This window comes from Dasypus novemcinctus, chromosome 23 (genome assembly GCF_030445035.2).
Source record: "Dasypus novemcinctus isolate mDasNov1 chromosome 23, mDasNov1.1.hap2, whole genome shotgun sequence".
NCBI lineage: Eukaryota > Metazoa > Chordata > Mammalia > Cingulata > Dasypodidae > Dasypus > Dasypus novemcinctus.
Window position 1 is genome coordinate 322,023 of NC_080695.1, and position 9,942 is coordinate 331,964.

At 62.8% G+C, this 9,942-nt stretch overlaps 1 protein-coding gene across 1 annotated transcript; it reads left to right on the forward strand.

Annotated features, from left to right (window-relative positions):
• Nucleotides 1–7,000: 7,000 nt before the first annotated feature.
• Nucleotides 7,001–9,294, forward strand: LOC131275427 (mastin-like). The gene is made up of 5 exons (XM_058285544.1): nucleotides 7,001–7,154; nucleotides 7,314–7,494; nucleotides 7,717–7,988; nucleotides 8,638–8,783; nucleotides 8,884–9,294. Exons 1-5 carry the CDS (start codon nucleotides 7,094–7,096, stop codon nucleotides 9,046–9,048), a joined length of 825 nt encoding a protein of 274 aa, XP_058141527.1. The 5' UTR covers nucleotides 7,001–7,093; the 3' UTR covers nucleotides 9,049–9,294.
• Nucleotides 9,295–9,942: the final 648 nt, after the last annotated feature.

Sequence of the window (9,942 nt, forward strand, 5' to 3'; positions counted from 1 at the left end):
TCACAGACAGGCTGGCGTTGACCTTAGGGTGCCGGATGACCTGAGGCCCCCTCCTCAGCTGGTCGTGCTCCTAGAGCCTCAGCTGCCCACCTGGACCCTAAAGGCACAAGCTTCCAAATCTTCCCTGGTGGGGGGAGACCAGAAGCTTCTCAGAGGTGCTGGCTGGGGGCAGGGACCCAGGCTCAGTGCAGCAGCGGGGACCCCTCAGGGCCTGGGAGCCAGGCACCCACGAGCAGGTGAGGGGCCAGTCCTTGGGCATGGGGCCCTGAGCAAGCTCAGCTCAGTTCAAAGATGCACACCCTGCCTGTTCCTGTACTCCCCTGCCCCGTACCCCACCCGACACGGGGCACCCCTTGGAAGCCACTCACGGCTCCACGCATTGGGCGGCGGTCAGCAGCCACTGGGGTGCACGAGTGAGCCCCCACACACGTGCTCCCACTGCCGAGAACTTTGATCATAGAACCTCAGGCTGACCTGCCACGGGGACTTCCTGCCCGAGACGTCATGTCCCCCCACGATGCCCCCAGCTTGTGCCCCGGGCCGGGATCTGGGGGAGCAGGTCAAGGGGGTGTCAGGGGCCAAGGCCACGATCTCCCCAAGCTCGGAGCAAGCCAAGCTCTTCCCCGCCTCCCGGCAGCTGCTCCCAGGGGCCCAGACAGCCAGGGCGGTGGTGGGGGTCAGGACTCACCTGGGGTCACGGCCATGGGGCCCCCCAGGCAGGGCGGGGCCAGGAGCAGCAGTCGCAGCATTGGGGAGAGGCGGGCGGGGAGCACTCGGCCTCTGGGGGGACGAGACGGGGGCAGCTTCCCTGGGACAGCGCGCTCTCCCCCGCCTCCAGGCTCAGCCCCTTATCTCCCAAGCGCAGGACGTGGGCACGGCCAGGCACCCTGCTCTGGGGAGGGGGAGACCTGTGGGGGCCGATGGCCTTTCTGACAGGGTCCAAACACGCCTGCGCTGCCCCAGCGCACCGGGCAGGGCCGGCTCCCGCGGCGAGGGGCGGACCCCGCGTGGGCCTCCTGCAGGACACGCTCTTAGTGGAGGGGACGGGCATGGCAAGCTGAGGCTCATGGGAAATGTGGGGTGACATGGGGTGCCACTTGGGTGAAGGCAGGAGACCCCTGCCCTGACTGGCATGTCCCAGCTCACCTGCTCCTCAGGGCACCCGTCACCTCGGGAGCCTGAAAGCAGGTCCCACCCCCATGGCGGGGCAGTTGGATGTCACGGTGTCCACCCCAGGCAGTGGAGCTGCAGTGGCCCAGGCCCTGAGCACAGACTCCCAGGGGCGGGGCCCCGGTCACGTGACCACACCCAAGCTCCAAAGAAGGGGAGAGGCTCCGCCCCCTCCCTAGACCCCCGAAACGGGGGGTGGCGGGGGAACTCCAGGGCGGGGCTCCCAGACAATGACTAGGGTCCTCTGAGCCCCATCCTGTGCCTGGGCCAGAGTCCCCCATACCCAAGGGCGTCTCTGACCACGAGTCGCTGGGGCAGGGCCCCGTGAGGCCAGGGCACCCTGTGCACAGCTGTGTCGGACAGGCTGGAGTGGGGTGCGGTGGCTCGGAGTTCCGAACCCCAAAAAACACGTGCTGATCTGAACCCATTCCCGTGGGGAGGGCCCCCGTCACCAGGGCCCTGGGTGGGGGCTCAGGGAGGGGTGGGCAGTGGAGTCAGGGGGCGGCTTCATCCAGCTTCTGAAAGGCCCAGGGGGGGCCACAGAGGGAGCCTTGGGGGTGGCCAGAGCTGGAAACTGGGGAGACGGGGAGACACCACCACGGGCATCGCCCCGTGACGGGAAGCCGAGCCCGAGGCCCGCCGGGGGCCGCCCGCAGCGCCGCGGTGTTCCGGGGACAAAGCACGGCCTCCTGCGCGCCTCAGACCCAGCCCAGCGCTGCTGTCGCATGGTACTGATTTCAGCACCCAGGAAGCAGCACGGTTCACGGTCCCGGGAGGGGGCTGCTGCCACGACCCACCCCTGAACGTGGCGCTGTGCGCAGGCGGAGGCTGGCGGAGCCGTGAGCTGCGCCGCGCTGAGGCCCTGGCCACGCCCACGGTGGGGACAGCAGGACCCCTCTCCTGTCACCAGCTTCAGAGTGGGGACTTCACGGCTCGATGACGGGGCCCTCGCCTTGTAACTGCAGCTCGTGCCACGGCTGGTTTTGCTGTTACACTTGCCGCTTCGCCTATCACCAACCTGTGCCCAAATCGAGTCCCCGGTGCACTGAGCGTCCAGGCCTCTCAGGGCAGTCCTCGGGGGCTTCGTGACCCCTGCAGGTGACCCTCGTTGGAGGCACGTGGGAGACCGGGTGCTGGGACCAGATTCCCCTGAGCAGCTCTCTCGGGGGCTCCGGGCCCCTGTCTCCTACCCGCCCCCGCCGCTCCCCACACGCAAGATGGCAGTGGGAGGCCAGAGGGAGCACCCAGGGCTGCGCACCCCGGACGAGAGGTGGGCGCCCAGTGTCCCTGGTTCAGCTCAGGGTGGAGTGGGAACAAGGAAAGGCCCACAGAATCCTTCCCACGGAGAGAAGCAGGAGCGCCGACGCCGCCCCAGCTGGCCTCGTGGTCTTTCAGCTACAGCTCCGCATTTTGTGCCAGTGTAAAAAACTTTTTCCCTTTGACCAAAAAAGACAGAATTAGAGAGAGAGAGAATGAAAGAAAGAAAGAGAGAAAGGAAGGAAGGAATAAAGGGAGAGAAAGAGGGATGGAGGGAGAGGGAGAGAGAGAGAGAATGAGAGAAAGAGAAAGGAAGGAAGAATAAAGGGAGAAAGATAGAGGAGGGAGAGAGATGGAGGGAGGGTAGGGGGTTGACGGGGAGCGGAGGGGGGCACCCCAGGGCCTCTGAGCTCCGGCAGCCAGTCCCACCCGCGGCATGTCCCCGGCTCCCGGGGGCTGGCAGCAGCTGGCCGGCGTCCTGGCATCCTGCTCTCCTGCCCCAACAATGGAGCATCTCGGGGCTCACACAGGCCAGCTGGACCTGGCCCTCCCCTGCCCGGCCGAGCCTGCCCCTGTGCTCCGTGTGCTTTGCTGTGAGCCTGCGCCTCCTGACCCCGTGCCCTGTCCTTCCACCACTTGAGAGTGTTCCTAAGGCGGAACGTGGGTGGCACATGGTTGGCATGTGGGTGGCACGTGGGCAGCACAGTGGGTGGCACTTGGACAGCTTGTGGCCGTGCCCTCAAGGCCTCGCAGGCGGTCCGTGGCGGCAAATGCTGGCATGGTCTGTGTCACATGGTCTCAGTGGTCCCTGCCTGTTTGTGGGGAGGTGGCGTTGCTCGTGGTGGACACAGGGCAGCTCATGACCTTGTCCCAGGCTGAAGAGCAGTCAGGCTCTTTCCAGATTGTCACCACCACAAACGTAATTCCGGTGTGGGTACTTGAGCCTCGCTGGCCAGAGGTCCGTGGCCCCCGCCGGCGTGTGGAGGGGCCGCCGCTGCCCACTCAGCCGCTGCCAGGCGCACACAGGAGCCGCGGCCACCTCCGTGAAATTGTAAGCGCTGGCACCCGGTGCCCCGGGCCCTCGCCAGCGCTGGGGGATCTGCCTCCTTTTCCTTGACAATCGGCGAGAGCGACGCGGTGCCCGGGACCCTTCAGCATGTTCCCGTGAGCAGGGGGGGCAGGGGTGGGTTCCGGGTGCTGCTCCACCAGCGAGCTCGCCCCTCCTTCTGCAGAGCCCCCTCGATGGCCTCAGGTGGGAACCCTGCGGGGACACAGCTCAGGCCCGTGGAGGCCGCCACGCCCCTCCCGAGAACACGCCCACCCCCCACGCAGGCAGCGCTCGTCCTGCGTGGAGCCAGCCCCGTCCCCCATTCTAGAAACGTCACCCAGACGCCAAGAGCCAGCGCAGAACTCCCCTGGAGACCCCCCACGTGGCACCCAAACCAGACATGCGCCCCCCTCCCTCCTACCAGTGTGGAGCCCACCCCCCCCCCACCCAGCTCTCTGCTGACCACCCCGACCCGTGTCCTTCCGCTGCACAAAGGGCACCCGGTGCCCGGGACCCGCTCACCGCCCGCCTCGGGCCCCGGGCTCTGCGCACAGGATGCGCCCTGGGGTCGCCAGCGGTGGCAGGTGCCGGCAGGCGGGGCGGCTCCAGCCTCAGCAGTGGCCAGCTCTGCCCAGGACGAGCTCCCACCGCCCGCCGCGGACACGCACGGCCCCGCACACGCCACGGGCACCGCCTTCTCCTGCCGCCGACACGCGCCTCCCGAGGCCCCTCCCCGCCTGGAGTCCACTCGTGAGCGAGACTAACGCGGGGTTCACGCTCGGTGGCAGGGCCGGGGCTGGGCGAGGCCGGGGGCGCCGAGGCAGGCGTGCATTCCGGGGAAGCCTCAACCCTCAGTGACCAGGGCAAGTAACCCGCGGGCGCGGGATTTCTAAAAACCCACGATGACCGCGATATCCACGTGTGAAGTGCAGACGGGCTCACACGGCCGGGATTGGTGAGGCCGGTGAGGTGAGCTGTGCGGGGCCAGGGCTGGAGCCTGTCTCCATCCAGCGTTTTGAGAAACCCCAGATCATTGGAAGAAGCAAGACTTGGATTGCACCGATTTTTCCACAGCAACAATAGATAGAAACACACAGTGAAGCAGTAATTTAGAGTGGTCATGGAGAACGACTCGGACCCCAGCACATTCTCTCCAGGGAAGCGATCAAGGATGAGCAGGGGTGGGTCACCAGGCACAGCAGGTCACCAGCCCTCGTGCCCTCTGAAGCAGTTTAGATAAAGCGCTCTTGTAAACGGGGAGATAAACACCAAGATGCTGCAAGAGGGGTTCAGTAAAGGAGATGGGTTATCTGCGTGAAGGTTGCTCTTACCTTTAAGGCCAGATAACACCCAAGAAAAGAGATAATCTACCGGCCATCACCAGGTGAACAGTCCAGACGGTATCAGCAGGAGGGAAGTGCAGGGCAGATGTGAGGAGCCCACGGCCTCTTATCTGACTGGGGTTAGAGAGAGAGCAGTTCTGCAACGGTAAGGCGGGAAAAGAACCGTAAGAGTGGCTGAACCAGGTACAGCAGGAAATTAAGGTGGTGGAAACCAGGCTATGTCAATAATTGTGATAAATACAAAGGGAATAAAGTCACTAGTTAAAAGACAAATATTGAAGGTGGGTACAAAACAAATCCAGATATATGCTGTTCACAAGAGAGAAGCAGGAGTTGAAAGTAAAAGCAAGGGGGAAAACATCTGACAGGCAAGTGCTAGCCCCAAGTTAGCAGGTTCATGCGCCAGCGCTGGGCCCGAATCTTCACAAGGAGGGACGACGCTCACGTGAGCATCCACCGCGCAGAGGAGCAGGCCGCGCCCGCTCGCGGGGGAAGGGACAGCACCTGGGGCCTGGTTGGGTAGCTCAGGAAGGCAAGCGGGTTTATCTAGAGAATCCCTAAGTGCCACTCACCATGTGGACACGCCAACACAGAAGACACACGGTCATCTACAACAAGTCGGTGTCAATGAATGAAGCAAAAAATTAATGAACTTCTTGGTAAAAAATCCTAGAAGGAATTTCCCTCGTAGATAAGGTAAAGTATAGCTATAAAAATGAAACCTAGAGGAAGCATGGTCTTAAATGGACAATCCTTAGAAGCATTCTTTCTACAAATAAAATTTAAAGAAACAACAAGCCAAGAAGGAATACTGTCCCCACTTCAATTTAACATTGTGCTGGAAGTTCTCATGGGTGTTATTTTTAAAAAAGAAACTAAAGGGATAAGGTTTGGAAAGGAGGAAATAAAACTGTCATCGCTTACATGCAGTGTGATTATTTATATAGAAATCAGATACATTCCAGTGATTGGAAATGAGAGTTAAGATTGTGAGATGTGAGATCAATACATGAAATTCTGTTGCATTTCTATATGGCAGCAGCAAAAATGAGACAACCCCGTGAAGGGACACTGTTTCCACGGTCCCCGAGAGCAGGACTACCCAAGGGGCTGCAGGAATTCCGCACAGCAGGATTGTACTACACATGAGAATATCTCTTTGAAGACCCCCAGATTAGTGGGGAGATGCCCGCGGCATCGCGCTGTTCACACTTCCCAGCTGCACGTGGGTTCATGGCAACGCGACTGCATCTTATTTTTTTCATTTTCTCTTCAAAGAAGCTTTAAGTTACAGAAAAGTCAAGTACAATATAAAGGGGATTCCCATATACCCACCATCCTCCCCCCTTTCCCCTCTCCCCTATAATAACATTTACATGCGGATGGCACATTTGGTACAATTGATGTACGAATATTGCAGCATTGCTTCCTACCATGGTCAATGACTTACCTTATGGTGTCTATTTTAGACTGAACTCTGTTATAAACATTGACAAAATTTAAAATGGCCTGTATCCATTACTGTGCGATCAGGCAGAACAATTCTAACGCCCTGAAAACGCCACACTGAGGCACATACGTCCCACCGGCACACGGACAATGCACGTGGTCACTCCCAGAAATGCCCTTAACCCTTAGCCCCTCCCTGTCTCTGAGGAGCAGCAGCGCTGCCGCAGTGGACGTTTGTCCAGCTGGCTTTGGGGGAAACCCAAAGGCCCAGCCCTGTGGCTCAGCGGGGAGGCCCGGCTCTCAGCGCACCCCAACTTCTAGGTTCTCAGAGTCTGCTCCCGCGCCCCCGTGGAGACCGGAGGAACTGCGCCGCGGTGGCCCTTGGGGCCGCTCAGCCTCCAGCCGGGGCGGCGCCTCCAGGGGCGCAAGAGGCTACCAGCCCGCCCCGGGGTCCCCATGACCCTGCCCTCTTGTTCCCTGCGTTTGGGGTCCGCAGGCCGCTGTCCGGCTCCCTCCTGGGGGGCAGGGCTGCTTCTCTCCTGGCGCCCAGCGCAGGGTCCCTGCTTGCCCCCGAGTGGGTGGGGTCACGCGCTTGGCCAGAGGAGCCCCCCATCTCCATGGGGGCAGCCGCAGGAGGCCCCGACGCCGCAGGCCCCGCCCCGCAGGCGCCCCAGCCCCCACCCCGCCCCCCGTTTCCTGTGCTGGGGGATAAAGGGGCGCCCGGGCCCCAGAGCCGAAGGCAGCACAGACCTGGGAAGGTAAGGGCCCTGCCCCTCCCCCCAGCCGGGGCGCCCTGGCCCCCCACCCACCCCCGCCTCCCCTGCAGATGCTGCGGCTGCTGCTCCTGGCTCTGCCCTGCCTGGGGGGCTCCGTCCTCGCCTTCCCGGGTGAGTCTGACCCCGGCCCTGCCCCTGCCCAGCTGCCCTGTCCCCTCATCACCAGCCCGGGGAGGGGGACAAGGGTGGCGCCTCCCGGGGGCCTGAGAGGCCAGCTGGGCTGCGGAGGGGCTGCCTGGTCCCTGCTCACTCCTTGCTCTGCTCACCCAGCCCAGGGCACAGGGGCCGAGCTGGTGGGCATCGTGGGGGGTCGGAATGCCCCCGCCGGACAGTGGCCCTGGCAGGTCAGCCTGAGGAAATTCAATAAACACAAAGGCCAATGGACGCACCGGTGCGGGGGCTCCCTCGTCCACCCCAAGTGGGTGCTGACCGCAGCCCACTGTGTTATGCTGTGAGTGACCCCCCAGCCCTCATGCGATGTAGGGGTTGGGAAGTGGGGGTCGGGGTCCTGGGGTGGGGTAGGTCAGGTTTGGGGCACCCTCTCTCCAGGGTCTGGGCTGTCCCTGGCTCTGAGCCCCTGGGAGGTCCCTGCTCTGCGCTGAGCCCAGGCCCCTGGGCCCCCCCACCAGGCTCCCTCTGAGAAGCTTCTGGTCTCCCCGCACCCCCGCCCCAGGACAACATTGAAAGCTTGGGACGTTAGGGTCCAAGTCGGGCACGTGAGGCTCTACGAGAGCAACCAGTTGACAAGGGTGGCTCAGATCATCCGGCACCCCAAGTACAATGACCACCTGCGTGCCAAGGGGGGCGCGGACATCGCCCTGCTGAAACTGGAGGCTCCCGTGGCACTCTCCCAGTACGTCAGACCCGTCCCCTTCCCGCCTGCCTCTCTGAGTGTCCCTGAGATGTCCTGCTGGGTGACCGGCTGGGGGATGATCGAGTCCAATCGTAAGTGCCAGGATCGCCGCGGAGGGGCCGTGGGTGGGCTGCCCAGGGCCAGCGGCTGGGAGGGGCAGGGGGTCTTTCTTGAGAAGACCTCGGTCCCTGCCCTTTGGACCCGGGGGAGCGGGTGGGCAGGTTCACGTAGCTGCCAGGACCCAGGGCCCTGCTGGGCCGGCTCTGGGGGACCCCAGGCCACACTCAGCCACCGACATCCCAAGAGGAGGCTGCTGCTCCCCTTCTCGAGGTGGCCCACCCCGGGGCTGCATGCTCAGCTCACCGCCCCTGGGTCCACCCGTGTCCCTGTCCCCGCCCCTGAGGCTCTCCTGCTCTAGGGAACTCGTGGCCTGGGGGAAGGTTCCCGCAGCTGTCCCCGGGGTTCCCATGGGTGTGGCTCCCGGGCTGGGGCACCTGCCCTGCACCCTGTGCATGTGGGAGCTGCAGACACACTTGGGAACCTCTCGTCACCCCTCCCCTCAAATGGGTCAAAACTGAGGCTCTGGGAGCAAAAAGGACCCTTTCAGGATCCACAGGGCAAGTGGTTGCAGGTTCCCCCCTCCCCCGTGGAGGCGCATCCTGCCCTGCCCCCTCCAGCCAGGTGCTGTGGCCTGAGCAGGTGAGGGGAGGGGTGGGCGCCTCACTCGCCCTCTCCCCACAGGTCCCCTGCCTCCCCCCTGGAACCTGCAGCAGGTGGAAGTCCCCATCGTGAGCAATGAGCGCTGCAGGAGGCAGTACCAGTGGGTGGACATCTCCATCACAGAGGACATGCTGTGTGCAGGCGCCAGGCTCCGGGACTCCTGCCAGGTGAGGCGCCCCGACCTCCACCAGGGGCCCCTGAGGAGGGGCCAGAGCCTCAGGGCAGGGGGACGCGGGCACTGGGGCTGACCCGTTCCTCTCCCCACAGGGCGACTCGGGGGGCCCCCTGGTCTGTTATATGAAGAGCACCTGGCTCCAGGTGGGCGTGGTGAGCTTTGGGCATGGCTGTGGACTTCCCAACTACCCCGGGATCTACGCCCGAGTGTCGTCCTACGTGCCCTGGATCCGCCAGCACGTCCCCCTGCAGCCCTGACCGAGGCGCGTCCGGGCGCGGCCCCCTGCGCTTCTCCCCCGGGGCTCAGCCTTCTGCTCCCCACAGCGCTGCCCCCTCCCGCCCCTGCTCCCCGCCCTCTGTCCCTGGCTCCAGCGTGCTGGCCTTCCTGGACAGCGGGGAGCAGAGGCAGGGGACAGGCTCCCAGGCTCTGGGTCCCACAGGGGGGATGAAGATGGCCCAGGACCACTGCCCCCACCCTCTCGTCTGTGCCTAATAAACTTGGTGGAAAGCAGCTGGCGCTTGGTGTCCTAGTCTGTGTGTGTGACCGGGGGGTCTGGGGGGTTCTGGGGGCTGGGGGGCGGGGCCAGCCTGGGCGTTTGTGCCTCGTGGCCTCCTCCTACCCTGGCCATGCGGGGTGGGGTGGCTGGTCCCCCAGACTCAGCAGCCCCTGCCCTCAGGTCTCCCCCGCCCATCCAGCCTCTGCTCTTTCCCTCCTACCTGCCCCTTTCCTCTCTCCTCTCTCCATTGTCCTTTATTCCTCCTCTCTGTCCATCCTCCCATGTTTTCTTTCCTCCCTCCCCCTCCTCTCCTTTCCCTGCTCTCCTCCATTCCTTCCCCTTTCTTTTGTTCCCTTTTTCTTCTCTTTCTTCCCTTCACTTAAAACAGTGCTTTATGCTGCTGACAACAACAGAATCAGACAAAAAGAAGAACACGCAGCAAACGGACACAGAGAACCAGACAACTGGGGCGGGGGTGGGGACCGCGGGAGGGGGAAAGAAAGAAATAAAAAATAAATCTTAAAAAAGAACAAAAAATGGTGTTTTATGACTCAAAGGAAAATATACTCATAATTAATGAAAAGATAAGAAATCTCGGCAGAGAATTAAAAAATATGTAAAAGAACCCGAGGCTCTGTTCCATTAAAGACAGTAC